General features: G+C 38.8%; 1 protein-coding gene across 1 annotated transcript in view; it reads right to left on the bottom strand.

Annotated features, from left to right (window-relative positions):
- Nucleotides 1-20,913, bottom strand: part of syne2b (spectrin repeat containing, nuclear envelope 2b) — a 138,479-nt gene that overhangs the window by 63,200 nt on the left and 54,366 nt on the right. The window contains exons 66-79 of the mRNA XM_053501692.1: nucleotides 19,081-19,340; nucleotides 18,257-18,416; nucleotides 16,005-16,160; nucleotides 14,913-15,053; nucleotides 13,917-14,099; nucleotides 12,873-13,010; nucleotides 7,963-8,148; nucleotides 7,718-7,822; nucleotides 7,478-7,630; nucleotides 5,963-6,055; nucleotides 5,350-5,484; nucleotides 4,647-4,802; nucleotides 2,637-2,714; nucleotides 189-287 (exon numbers count right to left, since the gene is read on the bottom strand). Of these exons, the coding sequence (XP_053357667.1) occupies nucleotides 189-287; nucleotides 2,637-2,714; nucleotides 4,647-4,802; nucleotides 5,350-5,484; nucleotides 5,963-6,055; nucleotides 7,478-7,630; nucleotides 7,718-7,822; nucleotides 7,963-8,148; nucleotides 12,873-13,010; nucleotides 13,917-14,099; nucleotides 14,913-15,053; nucleotides 16,005-16,160; nucleotides 18,257-18,416; nucleotides 19,081-19,340 (2,043 nt within the window). The remainder of the gene's footprint in view (nucleotides 1-188; nucleotides 288-2,636; nucleotides 2,715-4,646; nucleotides 4,803-5,349; nucleotides 5,485-5,962; nucleotides 6,056-7,477; nucleotides 7,631-7,717; nucleotides 7,823-7,962; nucleotides 8,149-12,872; nucleotides 13,011-13,916; nucleotides 14,100-14,912; nucleotides 15,054-16,004; nucleotides 16,161-18,256; nucleotides 18,417-19,080; nucleotides 19,341-20,913) is intronic.

The following is a 20,913-nucleotide window of genomic DNA, read 5'->3' as shown; positions in this document are numbered from 1 at the left end:
GTACAGGCTCCAGAGGGTACTCTAAGTCTAGTTCTAGAACGTTCCAGATGTAAAGGCTCTAGAAAGCGAGTCTACTTCTACAGTAGAAGACGGAGAAGTTCCATGGAAAGGGAGCTCTAGCACTAGGAGACCACACACTTCTGCTGGTCTCTGGGAGGAGACTCGGAGACTAACGGGGTAATGGTTACCGGCTCTGTGGGGGGAGGTTGTGTTCTCGCGTCGGCCGCTGGTTTAGACGCGGCTTGAGGATCGTGCGGCCCCGAGGGGTCACTCCTGCCTTCATCTACCTGGAGGACGCAAAAGGAAAAATGAAATGCATTACATTCATGACAAGTTATAGCAGAGACAAAATCATGACCACGAAATTAACAATCGTGACAAAAAGACAGCGACTCTAAAGTCATTTTTTTGGCCATTAATTAGAGAACAGTTTACTTAAGGACACTTAGACAGGCGCTACATAAGACATGAACCTACATAAATGCTCATTACATGTCACGTCTTATAACAACTGTTGTTAATAATGTATGTGACAATAAGTTACATAAAACCTTCAGCTGATCATGAGCTGCTTTCTTCATATCTGATTTCAAACTACAAAAACAGCTGATTCTAGTGACAGACAGCACATTAAATGTACATAAACCTTAAACCAGCTTTGATTATAGTAGAAAAATTACTTGTCACACTCAGAGAGCTTAAATGACACGTCTGTGTATAATCTGTGTAGATCAGGAACCACAACCAAACGCTTATAAAGAGCTTATTACACACACCAGCTGATTAAAAACCTCTGTTTCACTATATGATGGTAAATTACATAATAGTTGTGTCAAGTGACACACATTCTTTTTTCTGCTGTTATTAGGTGTCTAGGTGCATGTCATGTTAACGGAGCTACATAGCACATACAGTACATACTGTAACCCCTTCATAACGTAAACCCATATAAACTGACATAAACTTACAAAATCACTTAAAAAGGTTTATTACATACTTGAGCTGTTCTAAAGACTGATGTTTGATAGAAAGTTAAATAAAACGCAAGTCTAGTATCATACAAAAGATTAAAAAAAAAAGTTTTTTCACCTTATGTCAACTGTTATTAAAAGTTCATTGTATTGCGTCAAACTCCTGTAAACTGACGTGTGTGTTATGCTTACATGCTATGAAATTTACATTTTTTGTTTATGTATGTCCTAAGTTTAAAGAAAGGCTTATGTAAATGTCATGTAGCTCTATACACAAGCTACAATACACATCAGACAAATAACATGGATTAGAACAGCTCTTTTAAGCTGAATGTATGAGATGTATAATTGTATGTATTGTATATAAAAGTATGTTTGTATAATTGTCACACTGCATTATGAACACTATCCTGGAACCTATATAGATGTTTTGTATGCTTAAGGAGACATTGTGCAGCCTTATAAACACAAAAATATTCGATGTAACTCATGTCTCAGGTCTTTGGAGACATAGGGCTACATGGGAAATATAGAGGCAGTTCAGACCTTAAATACAGACAGTCCCCGACTTACAAATTAGTTCTGTTCCAGGAGCACGTTCGTAAGTTCGATTCGTTCTCAAGTCTGACAAAATTCAATTAAATTTAATTTGTATAGCGCTTTTAACAATTGTCATTGTCGCAAAACAGCTTTTAAACAATTAAGAGAATTATTAAAGTTTGTATGGAATGTGAATGTGTATGAATCAAAATCAAAATGAGTCTTATACGCCTTTGACATGAATATACAAAGTAAAGCATACCAATCCACTTGACTAAATCTGTCCCTTTTCCCCACACTGCCATCATGTGGCCAAAACTGCGCCTGAGGAAATTAATCCCAAGTGTCAAATGAAAGTTTTGTCTCTGTGCCTTAAAATCTTAAAAAGAATCCCAGACGCCATTTTGTCTCAGTGTTGTTTTCCACTGTATTGGACTGTGAACTCTGTCTCGTTGAGAATTTTCTAAAATTAGGATTCATTGAAACCGGTGAGGATGACTCATTTCTCCCGCACACACACACACACGCACAATATACTGGACATTTTATACAGTCACTTACACACTGGAAAATATTGTTTATAATTATAAATATTGGTATCTGTTGGACTGCAGTGGTTTTTTTTGTACAATACATGTGAGCACTTTCCCTGCTTTTCCCCGTTCATGTATCGCCACATTGACACAAAGTAAAAGCAAAAAATAAATAAATAAATGAAATACAAATAAAATGTTTGCATTTGAGGTGACAAAATGTTACAGTTCCTCTATAATCCTATCAGCATCCTGTGAGGTAAAAGTAAATTATTGACTGTTTATTTAGAATTGTACCAAAATAAAACTGTAAAAAAAAAAATGTTTATATATTTTTAAAAATATAATCGTAATATAAACAGAATTTCAATATAATCCGAATCGGAACCTAATTATCGTGATAATATTGTACCAGGATGTCCCTGGTGATTTCGGTCCCTAATAATCATCATAATCCATTTATTTGTCATCTTAATTACGGAACATTTTAATAATATTTGCTCTGGTTTAAAAGGTTTAAAATTTGGGGATTATTTCAAAGTTCTGGTCGATCACACAGAGATGAACCAGAGTGAATCCGTGTAGTTTTTACCTCTGGGTCCGTTTCCTTCCTGTCCCTCTCGGGCGACTCAGCAGCAGCAGCCGCCGCCGTTCCTCCGCTCTCTGCCTCCTGCACAATAAAACTCAAGTCAGTATGAGGTTCGACTTTTTAATTCCTTCTTTGCATGTGCATTTCAACGATCTTGAGTACACACTGCAACCGTGATGGGAAAAGTGAGCTGTCATAAAGACCTGGGAGTCTGAAAGTGTGACTACGGTGCCACCTACAGGTGGAAAAGAGAAGGCATGCACACAGCTAGTGTGGAAAACACCAACATCTCAAATCTGTGCTTCCAAACGTGGAAGGACAAAAACGGAATGACATTTCTGTTAAAAAGCCGGCATGAAGTGAGCAACAAGTAAGCAACAACAACAACAAAAAATACCAGAGTCCAGGCAGAGGAGAGAGAAAAACAGAGAGAGAGATAGAGAGAGAAGGCGTGATACTGTAACAGAAAGAAGAGAAACTCCAGTGAACAAAGAACGAAAAACGATTTGACTGAGAAGTAAACAGAGAGACTGCTTTTTTTTTTTTTTTTTTTAATAAATGATGTCCAGCTTGTGACCCCCTCAAAGTTGGGCTGGTGATATCATTTTACTTAGACACAAAAACATCTACATAGTCAGTGCATGCATGACAAGCCTGCATTTCATCCTCATATTTGATTAAATGATAAATACATATAGCAATTGCACATAAAGCTAAAGGAGGTAACCTGAGCAGCATCGTTCTATAGAACTGGAGAAACAGGTTAAGTAATGTACTGTTACCTGCTGTTTAGCTGAACATCAAGCAATAATAATAAAGTAGAAAATTCATTAGAAATATTCTTTTACAATCTTTATTTATTTTATTTACTTATTTATTTGATTTAGAATACTAAATTAATTTACAATACTAGGATGATTTATTTATGAATGATCTCTCATTGTTCAGATTAAAGATTGAAAGGGGGTCTAGTGAGTCTAGTGACATACTGTACACATTACATTTTTTCCCTTAAACTTTATGCTACCTTTTATTATAAAGGTTATAATACAATTACATTTTTCAGTCATTTTCAGACATTTAGATGAGTCTTTAGTGTTTGTATATAAACTATAAACATTCCCTCCTCTTTTTTATTTATTTATTATTTTTGTACTGGCCAGCGCTTAAGTAAGCAAATTAGATTTTCCCCCTATTGTGACCTCATACGAGAAGAACTACCCGTCCCTGGCTGGTTTCAGCAGCTGAAGCACTAACAGACACACTCTGAAATGATTCCTCCCCACGACGGGACGATCGTCTTCTCACTGATTAAAATGAACCAGACTTTGGGGTCAAATGTTCTCAGATATGATTCCTAATGTAAAAACGCCCTCTGAGGGACCTCTGAGACCTTCATCTTAAGCTGTTTAAAAAAATGTCCCATATTTTATACAGTAAAATATGGGACATTTTAAAGCTTTTAATTATCTCTATTAGAAGCTATTAGATCTTAAACATTGTTCTCTTTTTTGTTAGAGGTTAATCTCCCTTTACATTCATGGATTTGGATAGTGTCAATTTAATCTGAAATATGTGTTTAAAATGTTTAAATGTCTTGTTTTTTTTAATACATGCCAATTGCTAAAAAAAAAAAAAAAAACGTTGCTTTTACAGGGTCTTGTTACGGAAGAACATTTTCACCATTTTGGCATTAAATGCTAAACCACTTACTGAGATTGTGATCTAACTTTGAAACATAATCTAACTTCCCTCTTTAACCAGCAGGAAATCTGTTAGTACACACACACACACACACACACACACACACACAAAACAGTGCTTATTACTAGAGTCGACAAATATAAAGACAGAAAGACAGAAAGTCGCAGAGAGACACGTGGAGAGGTGGAGAAACGTGATGAGTCTTGAGAGGAGACGCAGAAGAGAAATACTCAGGTGACGAAAAATAGAAAAGATGAGGAACATGGAAGAGGATTAAGTATCTTCCCTCCTGCAGCGTCCATCTTTTACCTCTGAGTTAAAACTCATCACATTCTCAAAGCCTGCAGCGCCTGGAGACCCTCTCATCCCCTCATGTTCTTCTCTTGCATCTTCAAACCAATCATCATCAGTGTCTTCTCTCACGTCCACGAATATTTCCTCCTCCTCCTCCTCATGCACTAGCTGCTGTCATGTTAAACACATACACACAGGTATATTACCACCTAACCCTAACCTTTACCTCTGTAAAAAAAAATAAAAAAACAAACAAAAAAAAACCTTATCAGAGGAAAATACTTATGAGAAATGTAATTCACTCTTTGTCCGTAAATGCCTCCTGTTTGAAGATCGTGATCCATTTTCAGACTTATCAAGGATCAAAAAGATGTTAGTGACTATGAATAAAAAAAAACTTATATATTATGATCAAACACCTATTTCAAAAACAGAAAAGTGTTTTAAGAACGCTTTACCAAATTAAAGTCAGTAAAACAGGATATGAGCGGTGTTTACCTGAAACATAAGTGTTAGATCTGAGATTAAATGTTTCACTCTCACACACTCGGGCACACGAACACACATTTCCTGAAAACTACTGTACAACACTCGCCTGTGTACGCACAATAAATACTGTACATGTAATCCATAAATAATGCAATATCATAGACATAGGTGTGTGTGTGTGTGTGTGTGTGTGTGTGTGTGTGTGTGTGTGTAGCGTGTGTGTTCTAACCTGTGTGTGAGCTGATGATTCGAGTCTCTGCTCGGGCGTCGCTTCCTTTACAGTCATCAGCACGGCTCCAGATCGCGTCAACACGTCCTCCGTCATCCGTACGATCTGCACCTGGCCCTGCTCCAAAACAATGTCCTGAACACACACACACACACACACACACACACACACACACACACAGACACACACAGACACACACAGACACACACAGACACACACAGACAGACGCGATCAAATACAACAACAGATTGGTTAAAAACAACAATAAAAAAAATTACTTGGGTCCATGGAGACTCCACAGTGCAACTTACAGCACTTAAAAGATCTGCTGATATCCTGGTGCCAAACAGATGGAGGCTTTAGGCTTTAGGCTTTAACTATTTCTTGTGTGTTTTTATAACAAAAAAAATGTAATGTAGAACTTTTTTTTTCAATTATCCAAAGTCTACAATGATTAAAACTATAAAATATTTTTAAAACCGCAATTCAAAATGAAAAAAAAAAGTATTTCTTGAATTAGACTTTTTTATTGATTAATGCACCTTGAATTATTCACTACTCAGCCACGTATAATCCCTTTATTCATGGACAGCCTGTACTGTAGGTTCTGTACCTGAGGTTCTTCCTCCGTGATGGTGGGAGGGACACGGAGTGTGGAGGACGCTTCACACGGCTCTGACACCACGACAGTGTGCTCCAGTGACAGCTAAGGGGAGAAATGTTAAATCAGTATGACAATGTTTAACAATAACGGAGAACGACACTGAGAGTGTGTGTGTGTGTACATGTGGCCACATACAGTAGCATTTCTGATCATGTTGCATACAGTAACTGGAGGCTTTTATTTGACCTTTTTCCCTTCTTCGACTCAAAGTGGGTGTCGCTATCTGTCTCTAACTAAAAGCAGCCGAACTGTTTTATTATTTTGTACGTAAAAACAGGCAGGTTAAAAAATTGGCAAGGTGACTAATGTTTGATTAATTAAGGTGGCTCAAAAAACAGTAAATCCAGTATCTATATATAAAAAAAAGAGAGGTTTTGTCTGGGTCAGAACTCGATCTTTTAATGATATCTTTACGTATCATACACTGATGGACCAGGAACCAGTCTCAGGAAAATGTATGTCTGTCTGGTTTGTCTGTCTAGTCAGATTTTGTCGCAGCATTACACAAAACTGTCTGAACAGAATTTAATAAATCGTTTGTAGTCCTTAGATCTCCGCCTGGAGTTTAACCTGCACCATAAGTGAAATCATAATGATGAGTAAAAGTGATGTTATGAACAGTTATGTGTGGGATTTAATAATCTACTTTAAAATAATCTACTAATGCGCTACTGTCTCAATGTAAACACACACCTGCACCAATAGATATTAATTAGAAAAGATAAAGTGAATATTTTGACTGGGATTAGTTCATATTTTCACTTTGGCTGAAATAACAGCGCTGAAGTGGTATAAGTGAATTTTAACACGCTGGAGTGGTTTTAAGACAAAACTTCATCTTTATCCTTTTATCTACTTTTTCCATTTCTCATCTGTGATTCACTCTCCGATTACCGAACAGGGAGTGTATTTGTCTGAGCACCAAAGAAGGACAACTTAGTGTAAACAAGGCGTAAGATACTCAACCTTACAGAATGGGATTTCTCTGTATTAATAAGTTAGACAGAGAGTTCTGCTGTACAGAGAGACACACAGACATGGACGTGGGCTTCAACCTCAAATAATCATAATAATAATAATAATAATAATAATAATAATAATAATAATATCACTGATTACATTAAAGATCAGCAGATTATTATTAGCTTTAACCTTTTACCTATTTCTGCAAACTCTTTAACCGTCAACCACGCGTACTAACCCTAGTGTATTGATAAAGTAAAAGTGATTTCATTAGAAGCCAAAGAAGAGAAAGTCTAATATCTCTTCTGGCCACAAGCTTCACAATTCTCTCACTGATGTTTGTCGTTTCAGTCAAATTAGACTTTTCTGTGAAAACCGGCCGGTTTTTAGCCACAAAAATTCGAGAAACATAGCATACCCTATAGACTACAACCCCTGATAAAGCACAGAGCACCTGTCAGAAAATTTAAATGTGTCCAAGTGTGTGTGCGCTTACTGTACCTGCTCTAGCTCCAACAGTTTAATCATTAGCGAGTCAGCATTGCTGAACACAGCCAGTGTGTTTTCTGCTCCTTCTGGTAAACTCAGTCCGGTTTTACAGCTCTTCAGTTCGTCTACTGTCCTCTTCATCAGCTCAATCCTGTTTACAGCAACCTGATAAGAAAAAAAAGTGACTGTGAACTTTTCACATCAAGAGAAAAGCCTTTTATATTGACAAACATCTCACACACACACACACACCCTGAATTTGTCCTGGCTGATGCCTTGCTTTGAGGTGAGCGCTGATCTGAGCTCAGTCACGTCCTTCTCCATGATCTTCAGCTCAGCCTCCATGGCGTCCACCTCCTGCGGTGAAAAAACAAACAAATCTTTACACATATCATAGTGCAACAGTTCAGGCAAAAATAAAGTGCAATTTTAATCCGTTCTTTATTATTAAAGACTCTCGTTTGCTCTAATTCTGAGGATGAGATTTTAAAACTCACTGCTGAAGCGTTCTCTAATGCTGTTAGAATCTCCAGGAGACTTTTCTGCATGTCCGCTACGCGGCGCTCTGCTTCATACAGCTCCTGCTGAAGCTTGCTCACATCACACACACTCGCCATCTCCTTCAGCACGCCCTCGAATCCCCGCAAAGTCCGCCGGATCTGCTCCGAGTCGTCTAGAACTATCTGCAAAAGAACATTAGGTGAATAAATAACAAACTAATTAGAAGCCTGGCATACTTTATTTATACCAGTGTTTGTTTCATATTATGCTGCTTTATTGAGATCAAGGTTTAGTTTACAGTAGTTGATCAATTGGAATGGTTATTACCGTCGCGCTCACCGCCGCGTGAAAACGTCAGCGGCCAAAATAAATCAGTTGCATTTCAAAGTCATTCGTAAAATGGCCGCCAGGTGGCGCAAAGTGACATTTTCGCTCGTTGCCGTAAATACAACAGTGACCGTTATACAGCGTATCTCTGTATCTGTTTATTGTTATTTAAGTTCTGGATTATTTCAGGTACTTTAAACACATTGTTGGGTTGCTCATGTTGGCTCATATGAGATATAGTTTACAAATTAACACCTGGTTGGGTTATTTTGACCCAACAACTGGTTTATTCATTATTCTTTCCTTTCTCCAAATATCAGCCTGCAGAATGTTTGAAATATTACTGTTATTATGTCACAGGTGTAGTTTTAAGAGTTGTTTAGGCAGGAATGCGTGTGTATACAGCTCAAAACCTCCATCAGTTGTTAAAGATAGCGTCTATTTAGAAAACATGCCCAGTGATTTCTGAGCTTCAGGAAATCTCCCGGCGCTCTGCGCATAACACCGGGCCAACTCATGCCGGAAATAATTTATAAACGGTTTCTAAATGTGGGCTATTGTTTTTTTTTTACTTATAGTATTTGTTGATTTAATTTAAATGAAGTTTGGGCTCAGGACTTCAGAATCGTGATTCTCCTCATTAATTTACTCCATAGTTTTAATCAGCGCTCAGCCGCATGCATTAAGTTTTCCAGAGCGCACCGGCAGAAGTAGACTAATGATTATGAACACGTCGGGAAAACAGCAAGCAGACTTTAAAAAAAACGTTTGCGTTCATTTTCTGACGCGCTCAAGTTCACCAAAAACAATACAGAGCAGCGCAGCTTACAACACTTACAAAATCACAACACTTACAAAATCACAACGTTTTTTCGTTATTGTGAGTGCGCTTAAATAAAAGTTAAGTCTTATAAAGGCATGTAGTCTTATATAGTTTTATTATATAGTTTTTGCACATTAATCTGACAGCAATTTTTTCAGCCTGTCACGGCGTGCGCCCAAATCAATATCGCTCCTCGCTCACTAGTTAGGCGGCCTCCCCTTCAGACATGAGAAGCAGCGGGACCGCAGAATTACACATGACTGGTGAGCTATCGTTACTATGGTTGCCCGGGCTTGCACTCCGCGCTAAAAAAAACACGGGGTTTGTTGGGCTACAGTGGATTTTACTACGCGCTGTGTATGCAGCGCGCGTGCAACAACGCGGAAGTGCGGCATGCAAGCAGGGCAAATGGAACGCGCCCGGGGACTTCAAAGGAGCGAGAGGTGGGAGGGGGCCATCCGCGCAGAGCAGAGTCAGCGCGAGCAGACGGATGGCCATGGCACTCACACCGCGTAGTAAAATCCACTGTAACCCAACAAACCCCAATCATCACCAGCCGTGCCTTATTCCGTCATGTCATGTGGGCATTATAAGCTTTGTATTGAAAACTTCTAACTAAAAAGTGGCAGCTGGCACGCCTAAAAATAGACGCAGGTTATTTTTTTATAGTCTAAATAAAAACCCTCCGATTTAATTTCCTATAGTCTAACCAGCGCTCAACCGCACGCATAGTTTTCCCGAGCGCGAGGAATTATTTTGTGCTAAATAATGTTTATGCAGTATAAGAATTCCTATTAATCCTGGGTTGTTCTTTTAGTGTCACTATAGTGCTTTACAATGCCAGACAACATTCAAATACAAATTATTCACCCTCCCCAGGTGTGAATCGGCTGTTCTCACCTATACATTCAGAGGAACTGAAATGCACTTCTCCCCACTTTAAAAACCTCTTGAATCTGAGGCTCTTCTGGAGACTTTCAGTGATTTCAATTTGTGTAATTTTAATCTCCTGGATTCTAGATTCTAAAGTTGACATTGTTACCTTTTTTAATCATTGGAATGGAAGAACTTGTTATTTTCCTTATGATAGCATAAATTGCATTGTTTTTAATCAGTCTATACACAATAATATTATTTGGTATTTATTTATTTATTTATTTTTTAAACGGGTATGGGGGCTATCTTGGTTCATTAATCTCCGTGCCTGGTTTAGTATTCAGTGCGCATCTGTTATATTACAACTATCATAACACTCAAATACCTTTTATTGGGGGTTAAGTGACTGATGTGCCTAACATTTTTCAGCTGAGCCTTTGTTTCACTGAATAATCAACCACCGCGACACCCCCCTCTCTCTCACACACACACAGAGCCGACCAAATCATTAGCACGTCCCTCCCCCAAACAGCACAGACATTTACTTACACCTGAACTGAGTTGTTTGAGTAACATGGGTCGAACCCGTTACAAATCATAACAGTCTACTGCATTTCATTCTTATAATAACGCAAAAACACAAGCGGGGCTGAAAGACCGACATCAGCTGACGCAGTAGAACGTCCTAACACTGTTTTAATTTTATGGTCATTTATTTCAGTTAATAAATCTACTATAAATTTAAAGAACACAAGAAATAAGGACACAAATCCATACACGCTTTTTTTCTAATTACAAGTGATAGAATCAAAAGGCTCACTGTGTTAACATTTATTGTGCTTAAATTTGATCCTAATAAGATTTGATTTAATTTGAATTCTAGAACAGTGGCAGCTGGAACACCTAAAACAGATGCAGGATTATTTTTTTATAATCTAAATAAAATGCTGTTTTAAACGTGGGCTATTGTTATTTACATGCAATATTTGTTCATTTAATTTAAATGGGGTTTGGTCTCCGGAATGTTGAGCATCAGGATCCTCTTCTTTACTTTCCTACGTAGAATCAGCGCTTAATCGCACGCATTAAGTTTTGTAAATTCGTTTAATGTTTAATAGTAAATAATGACCCCCGTTGCGCTGTACCACCGCTCGGAAAACCTTATGAAATACAAGTTTAGGACAATTATGATGATCTGCCACGGCGTGCGCGTGTGATGGGTGTATGCCCAAATCTACTATAACTACTCCCTCACTCCGTAGGCTCCCTGAATAGGCAGCAAATGGACGGGAGCCGCCTATTTGTGCCGGCTGGCGATAATTAACGTTAATATGATCTCGGGCTTGCTCCGCATTATAAAAGCAAGGCGGAGGTTTGTCTGAGGTCTGGGAAGTACGTGATGTAATGGAGAATATGAAAGAAGCATGTCAGTGGGGAGATGTGACGCGGCCCAGGCGCTTTAAACAAGGGCACTAGAATTCCGCCCTTTGATCTCCGCGCTGAGGACAGCGCGAGAAAGAGCTGCGCGAGCTCCCGCGGCATCTTCACTCCCGCACCGCGCCCGCCCTCGCAGCCCCGCTGCCGAAGAGGAAAAGTGTGGTTAGGTTTTTGCGTCAGCGAGAACTCGCGCCGGCCATCGACAGCGGGAGAAGCGCCGTTACGAGGGAGCGTGCAGGAGCGCTGCCTCCGCGTGCTCAGTTCTGCCACTCGCACCAACACTTATCGTCAGCTGTGTGCCCGCATGCCAGTGTGGCACAGCCCCCGGAACTGCACATGCACAACCTTTATCCCATTCTTTCCTTTCTCCCTCCTTCAACACTTTCCTTCCCCATTTTGCCTAAATAAATTACCCTTTTCCCGTAAGACCTCTCCTCGTGTCCGTGCTTTATGGTGCCGCCCGTGCAACATGGGTCGAACCCGTTACAGATCATAACAGTCTACTGCATTTCATTCTTATAATAACGCACAAACACAAGCGGGGCTGAATGACCAACGTCAGCTGACGCAGTAGAACGTCCTGACAATGTTATAATTTTTATGGTCATTTACTTTAGTTAATAAATCTACTATAAATTTAAAGAACACAAGATATAAGACGACACAAAACCCTACACGCGTCTTTTCTAATTACACGTGATAAAATTTAAAGGCTCACTGTGTTAACATTTATTTTGTTTTAATTTGATCCTAATAAGATTTAATTTAATTTAAATTCTACATTTGTATCGTCATTTTAGTTCTGTGATTATAAATTTGTTTAACTACAATGTTTTACTTGATTTTATCCGCTACTACATGCAGTTCTAAAACTCCGTGTCTCATTAATCCAGCAGAGAATGAACTAAGGCATGAGGCGTCAGTCTGTAGTTATATAGCGCCACTCAATGGTAAAAGCCAGCAAACGCACAAAGCCAAACGGTACCGCCGAGCGCCGCGACGGTAGGACCTACAGTCCGATTGATTAACCACTGTAGGTTTAAGTGCAGGTTTAAATTTTTATTTGATATCCATTTAAATTTTTTTTGATATCCATTTTCTGTTTGAGGTTTTTATAATTAGTTCGCAATAACCCTGACTCCAGAATCATAGTCATCCTCACTCAAGAATCATAGTCAGTTATTTTAGGACTAAAAGGTCCGTTGTCTTAAAAATCATAATTTAACACCATAATTCTTCAGCAGCCTGTAAAACAGCACATGATTCAGCACAGCATATAATTTGTCATTAACAATTACTTGTGTGTTTAACGGTACATGGTGATGTAAAATGTAATGTGTGTGTGTGCTCCAGTCATTTTAGTGTCTTTTTTAATTTTACAAAATGATGTAAAGTGAAGTCCTCTGGTGGTCTGTAATCACAGGAGTGTATCCAAGGCCTCACCTGCAGAGAGTTCATGTGGCTGTCCAGACATTTGGCTGTAGTGTAGGTGTACGGTGCCGTCAGCCACGACTGAGATTCAGTAATCCAGCTCTGAGAGCCTTTCACCATCTCCTCATGGTCCTGCAGCCAACCACGGATCTGTACATAAAGAAAACACTTCGATATGAGATCAAATGGTCTGCATTATACTGAATTGATAATTTTCTGACTAATTAAATTATTGCATTTTTGAGTGCATTTATGCATTAAGTGCATTTTAAGTGTTTTTTTTTTGTATTTTGTGCAAGATTAAGTGAAGACTCAGTACCATGAGGTCCCAAGAATGTTATCAAGCAGTGCAGCAAAAATAAAACGGAGCCTCAGCTTTCAGTTTGGTTTTTAAACTTTATTCTTTAAATAAAAAATAAGTGAGGTTTAATGTCTATTTATTACATATTTTACTTAATTTACATGTCTTTTCTGAATGTTTTGATTGTTTTATTTGCAAAAATATGATTATAGTGTTGGAAATTGATAAAACTGGTAATATTTTTGGGTGGCTGAAACAGATTATCTACATTAACATTATTTCCTATTGGAAAATGCGTTTCACAATAAGAAATCTTACCTTAAGAACTTACCTCTAGAATTGTTTAATTTGTAAAGGTTCAGTACTTAGAATATTTATTACAGTATATATATTTTAATGTACCTTAGAATATTTTTACTTTTTAATGAACACGTTAGTCTTAAATTATATAAACTAGAATTCAGGTTTATAGCTTTTATTAATTTCTTAATTGTTTTACTGTTACTAAGAAAACAAACATTTAGATTATTTTATAATTACTGTAACTATGCTACACTATTGTTTTTTTATTGAAATGATTACTATTAAGAAATTGACACAGACATAAACTTCGACACCAGATCCTGACTACACCTGTCACACACATTAATAAAAAAAGCAACAATAACAAAAATGAAGCAACAACAACAACAACAAGCTAGCGTAGCGGGTACGTCTGTAAATAAGGCTGGATGAAAGTGTGATATCACTCGTGCCTTGTTGAGAAAGGCCGTTCTGTCCTCGGCTTGTTTGGACAGGTGTGTGTGTAGTCGCTGGCTCTGGGACAGTTTCTCCGTGAGGGCCTGCACCTCCTCCGGGTTCTCCTCACTCAGGTCCTGAAGCTCCACCTCAACGGCTGCGAGACGCGAGTGTAAGCCGTCCAACTCGTCCCACACATGCTGCAGCGGAAGATACAGTACACACATTTAACCACAGCTAATTACAAACGCCGGATGTTTTTTAAATTAGTATTGTTTCACTGCTTTTGCACATGGATACTACTGATGTGTCCTTCACACTGTGTGACTGTTCTCACTTCCTAAAGGTCTCTAGGGTGACACCACGATCAGTCCACAAGTGACATCATCAGAAAGAGCGACACCAAAACTACTGAATACAACATTTTTCATGAAATATTTTCACAAGTATTTCCTAATTTTTTTTTAATTTACAAAATGTAATGATAAAAAAAATTCTCGAATCAAACTGAAAGTACATCAGGAGTCGACACCATGAGTGAAGTACACAAAAGGGGAATAAATGACTTCAGCATGTTACATATTAAAGATATATTCATCTTTCTCAAAATAAAAAATAATAAAAAAAAAAAAAAATAATAATAATATCACAAATATTCTGGTAATTTAGCTGTACAATACTCTATGAAAAGTGTTTATATTGTACCATTTCAAGATAAACTATAAACACGATAACTTTATATTATTGGGAAGGAATGTTGTGATTGTTAATGAGTCGATAAACACTGACATCTCAATTTGACTGTAATTAAAATATGACTGATGAATTACGAAGTGTGAGTGTGTACATTACATCCCTCTCTCACCCACGCCGAGTCAGTACGGTTCATCGTAAATGTTTCGCATAGCGATTTCGTTTCCAATCTTTCTGCGCATGAAATTTAAACGTTTTTGGTGAGACAAAGTCTGGTGTTGCGTCTGTAGTGAGTGAGTGAGTGAGTGAGTGAGTGGAACCTTCTGTGTGCTCTCGGCTTCGACGACGTTTGGAGACTTTGTCTTCAGTCTGCTCTGTACGGCATCCAGGCCGGTGTTGATCTCTGAGAGTTTAGCATCCAGCCTGTGTAACGGGCCGCTCTTCTGCACGGCGACCTCCACCTGGAAGATGTGAAATTTATCTCAACTTAGAATTTATATAGTGAGAAAAGAAAAAAACGTCTGTTTAGTAACTATTATACTGTACATAATTCGATATGTACAGCGAGTTTTAGAGATCGGGTTCTTAGTCATAATGATTACGTTCTTGTGTGTCATACTGTATATAAAAACAAACTGAAATTCTGATCCAGACTCAGGCGGTGCTGGATTGGCATCCCATGGAGTTTTCCCTCGACACTGTCGACCACGCCCTTCTCATCAGGGACACTCAGATAATTATGATTAATACACATTTCCTCACTTTTTAAACTCATTTTTGCAATTTTTTAAAAATTCTTTAAAGCTGTGCTGCGGCAATGACTATTGTAAAAATTGTTATATAAATAAAACTGAACTAAAACTGGATTAAGAAGTTTCCTGAAGTTCCCTTGTTGACCCATTTTCTACTAAATTAGTACGGCAACAAGTCAGAACAGCAGGTGGTGGCAATGCAGTGACAAGGCGTAACAGGAACACACACACACACTCTCTCTCACACTCTCACACACACACTCTCTCTCACACTCTTACACAGTGCCGGTCTTAGTATAAGCCACAGGCGGTCCGAGCCGTAATGAGCACTATGGAGAGCACAAGCTGCAGGTGGCTAATCTAACACATCCAGTGCTAGTGGTAGTGTGTGTGAAAAAGAGACAGAGAGCAGATACAGTACAAGGACCTGTCTGTTTATAAGTGAGAAGATCCTGCCTCTAATACAGGAACCATGAAAAACATCATTAGAGCCCTCCAGTAAGATTAGAAAGTTTTAGGATTTGAGGTTTGTTATTCAATAACTTTATAATGACCTGTATATACTATAAAGTAATAATGTAAAGTAAATAAACAACACTTCAAACATACGCCAAAAACAGAGAAACAAAAAAATCAACAAGGGTTAAATATATTTGATACCTGTTTTCCAACTTCCTGTAGTGAGTGAGAGACTTCCTGTAGTGGGCCGTCGATCTCCACGGGCACCAGACTGTACATGTCTGTATATTTTATCCTCAGGCCCTCCATGATGCGCTGCAGCACGGCCTTCTGGGTACACAGCTCTGAGTGAAGCTCCTAGAGACACAATGAGGATTTTTTAATTATTTCTTCGGTTATTTAATTAATTTAGTGACTTACAATTTGACAGGTGTTCAAAAGTTTGATCTTTGGACATCTGAGCAGTGAGTACTGATGAGAGGTTAAGACGAACTAAAGGACTGAAGCGCCGCTGCATCACTATCGGTAGAATCAAAAACTAAATCCGACTGCACCTGTAAAATCATTGTAGGTAAATTTAGAAAAACAAAAATAAAGCAACAGTGCAATGAAATAAATGTTTAAAAATAAAAAGTATTTGATTAGTACTTCAATTTTGGATGGAATTGAAGATCATGTCAGTTAAAAAAGTCTTTGTCAGAAAAGTTTTAACTTTTTACTACATGACAACTTAATTTAAATATTTTGCATATAGCGTAATTTCCTTATCCAGTTCCGTCCTAATTTGCTCTTTCCTTCCATTATACAACTGAGTAAAGACTCTTTCCTCTGAACAACTTCATCTTGACTAGCAGCTGCTCATATCCAGTCACATGACACAACAGCACAAGTTACGCTCTTCCGCTTACATCAGCTCACAGATGCTCTTGATCGTTGAGTGTCACTATGATGGACCGAGTAGAGAAGCAAAGAAGAGAAACGAACCAAGCAGTTCCCGTTCAATCATGAAGAATATCGAGGGGAAAAAAGGGTTAGTGCTGCTTACAGGCGGATTACACCATAAAACAAAGTCGAAAAAATTCACCCTAAAACCAACAACATGTTTATTTTACATCCTAAATCTCATTTAATCTCAATCAGTGCTGATGGTATAATATCTTATCTTACCGCTACCGGTTCACTGTTAAGTTTCTGCCAGACCCTCCGCTCCACGTGAATGAATCCCAAGCAGTGTACTCGAAACGCTCTGTTTCCTTTTCTCTGCGCTGCTAAGCATCAACCCTCTTCACCTTTCAGCCCCTGGGCAGCAGATAATACTCAGCTCCCTCTATTCATATTGTAATGAGTTATTTGAGACCGAGTCAGAAGTAAAGGATGGAAGACACTAAATCTGTTATAACGCTGTGTCCCCGGCATGGACTTACAGTCGTAAATGATGACAGAGACGCAAAGTGTACATTAAGTCTGTATATATGTATGTATGATGTCATCACTCTCAGCATTAGAGTTGGGCTTGAAAGACAAAACAGAAAGGCACAAGAGTGTGCAGATGTGTGTGTGTCTATCAATACCCATCTCTAATATTTGTAACCAACTCATTCTTACTGCACATGAGGAAGGCGGTGAGAACATGATGCCCAAGCTGTAGAAATGGAGAAAGAGGAGGGAGAAAGATTGTGAAGTGAAACAGCGACAACATTCAGTGAGACAAAAAGGAATAAGACGCGGGTTTGAAAAAAAAGTTTCCAAAAAGAAAAAAAAAAAAAAGAAGTAGAAGAAGAAGAAAAAAAAGGAAAGAAAATTTGTATTTCTTCTTGCCGGAGAGAATTATCCTGACGGCGCTGGCTCACAGCCTAGAAGTCAGAAAAACACTTACTAGAAAGCGAGGCTTATTCAGACCAAACAACGGCTCAGTCACGTCGGCGCACTATTCAAACCATGAAACGTAAAACTAACTGCCATGATGGCTTCCAGGAGTTCGATTCCCGCCTCAGGGTCTGTGTGTGTATGGAGTTTTCGTGTTCTCCCCGTGCTTGGTGGGTTTTCCCACAGTCCAAAGACATGCAGATAAAGCCAATTGGGATTCCAAAATTGCCTGTAGTGTGTGTTGCCCTGTGATGGATTGGCACCTTGTCCAGGGTTTAATCTGTCTCTGCCCTAAGTCTCCTGGGATAGATAGGCTCCAGGCCCCCCGTGACCCAGTAGCACAGGATAAAGCGGTATAGACGATGAGTGAGATCCTCACAGATGATACAGATTAACTAACAGTAATATTTTCATGTTTTTTAACAAATATAAAATAAGAAAAGAAGATGCTTGGAAGTTACTATATTTTACCTTTTAAAATGCACTATAACTGCTTTAGAATAACAGAAATACGTCATTCGAAGATGTGCATTTTTCTTTAATTATTATTAATGGTCTAAAGCATTTTCTAAGTTGTTTCAGCCCACCTGCAGCCGTTCTGTGTTGGGGGAATTCTCCAGCTGTGACAGCACAGTCCCTGCAGCTACGAGCCAATCCCGAATCCCCTGCAGCTCCTTACACACCTTCACCCTCTCCTCCATCTCGGCCTGCACCGCCTTACGACCCTGAGCGCTCCGGGACTTTAGACTGTAAGACAGAATGATTGAAAAATATATTTCTCTAATTTGTAGAGGTTCGGAAATTAAAAAAAAAAAAATTCTAGCAGCCAGATCAGAAAAAATTATTTACTACTGTCTTAGAGGACAGGACAATTAACCTTTTTTGTCAGGGAAAGAAAACAGTGAGGCAAACCACTGAAATGAGACAGTTCCATGAGAAAAACAAAAAACTGTCAAAGTTCACCACGTCTTTCGCTCACGCCTTACATGCAAGGAAATGCTACGCTAAACAACAGGTGTTAGAAATCCTGCATGTGTGTAATGGTACGATGGCAAAATAAAACTATTTTGTTTAAAACATATCAACATTTCACATTTTTTGAACAAACACACAATTCACTTTAAAATTAAAGACAACAAAGGAATAAATCTGCAAGCTCATACGTGTTTTGACAAACTAACTGTGCCATCCTGCGAGCGTGTCCCTGTTTGTTCTCTCTGGAATGTAAAAACAAGGTCAAATTTGACCCAGTTTCTCTGTTATTCCCCGTGTGTGAACGCGCGTCATCAGGACACGACAAAATATTTCCTCAGCTCTACATGGTTTAACCGACCTCGTCATGCAAAGTGATTAAAGTGTTAATATTTGATCAGTATTGATCATATTGTTAAATAATGTGTAAAAATGTGACCTGCGATAACGCTCTTGCATGGTCTGGAGCTCCTGACACAGTGGAATAGGCGGGGCTTGTTCTAAGTGAGAGGGGACTCTCAGTAGCCTAGCGACTCGCAGTTCCAGTGCAGACAGAGCTCGGTGCTCGCAGTCCAGTCTGTCCTGGTATGGCGACCAGAACTGCAGCAGCTCCTGAAGCTCCTCAGACGCTGCCTTCTCTCTGATGCTCTCTGGCAGCTCGGCCTCCATCTGCTCCAGGACTGATGAGGCTTTCTCCATCTGTAAAGCAAATAATAATTAAATAAATAGAATAAAAAAAATAGGGAAGTAGAGTACAAAACAATTCCTTGTCAGTTTCCTTGTATATTCTGAGGCAAATTAACTTGAGGACTGAGCCAACCAGCTGTCAGTTCTTATGTCCAGAACTGAATGGGGCAAAGTGGGAAAAGTGGTTTGTTTAAAAAAGAAAACTTGTCGACAAAAACAGTTCCCCCTCTTCTAACAAAATAACAGATAATAGCACTTATTCTTACTGCTTTAACCTTAAAAATGATCTCATCTGTTTAGAGGGTGTTTCATTAGGCAAAATATTGGTTACATTAAACGCTGTTACAAAACAAACCATTAATTAAAATCTAAATAAAATAAATAAATAAATACTAGATGTGCCTGCAACTTTGTTCACGTGAAATTTCACTGCACACTTATAAGCACGTTTTTAAAAACGCACAGCGCCATCTGTTGAATTTTTGGATAAACTAATGATTTTTTTCAAGGTCAATTGTTTTATGATATAAGGGCATTTTCCAGACAAAAATTCCAAAAACGATCTCGATGTGTTTTATTACTCATCTTACGTCCCCCACTACATCTTTTTCTGCAAAATCTTTAATGTACAGACACGCCAACTTTACTGTTTTATTAGATGTATACACAAAAAGATTAGTTTACCACAACTGATTTGTTATATACTCATACTGTATTAAGCACATTTTAGTATTCAATTTAAAAGTGTTTTGCCATATACTGTCAATAAACATAGTCAGCAGACACTTTATTAGGTACACCTGGCTAGACCAGGCTCAGACCCCTTTTGCCGTTAGAACTGCTTTAATTCTTCATGATAGTTTCAGCAAAGGTTTTGGAAACATTCCTTTGAGATTTAGTTCCATGTTGACATGAGAGCACCACGCAGTTGCTGCAGATTTGTCAGCTGCATGTCCATGATGTAAATCTCCCGTTCCACCACGTCCCACAGGTGCTCTATCAGATTGAGATCTGGTGACTGTGGAAGCCACAGTGTGAGTAACAGTGACCTCACTGTCATGTTTAAGAAACCAGTTTGAGATGATTTAAGTTTGGTGGCATGGTGTGTTATCCTGTGCTCATAAAGGGACGGACCCGGTCAGCAACAACACTCAGGTAGACTGTGGTGTTTAAACCAGGAGCAACCTGAACCGCTGATACAGGGCAAGACGAATCCATGCCTTCCTGTCATTTATGCCAAATTTTGACCCGACCATCCGGATGTCCAATTTTGAATTGTAGTGTAACAGTTTCTGTAAGAGTTTTTTTTTTTATTAAGTTAATTTTACTCTCTTCCCTCTCTTCTAATATTAATGTGTAAAATCTTTAACGCTACTACCTTCCTTTCCCCTCCTGATCTGATATTAGCATGCTAACTCTCCTGCGCCCTCTACCACATCCGCTCTCTCCCCCTCCCTTTTAATAACACTTTCTGGTTCATCTCCAGTGGGACATCTGTACAACTTCCACCCTATGTTCTTTGTAGTAACAGACCTACATGACACCAGGCGTTTGGCCAAACATGTAAAAACTTAGTCTTTTGTCT

The sequence above is a fragment of the Clarias gariepinus genome, chromosome 8, assembly GCF_024256425.1.
Source record: "Clarias gariepinus isolate MV-2021 ecotype Netherlands chromosome 8, CGAR_prim_01v2, whole genome shotgun sequence".
NCBI classification, from domain to species: domain Eukaryota; kingdom Metazoa; phylum Chordata; class Actinopteri; order Siluriformes; family Clariidae; genus Clarias; species Clarias gariepinus.
The sequence above is the reverse complement of the archived record's forward strand: the minus strand, read 5'-3'. Positions and strand labels throughout refer to the sequence as shown.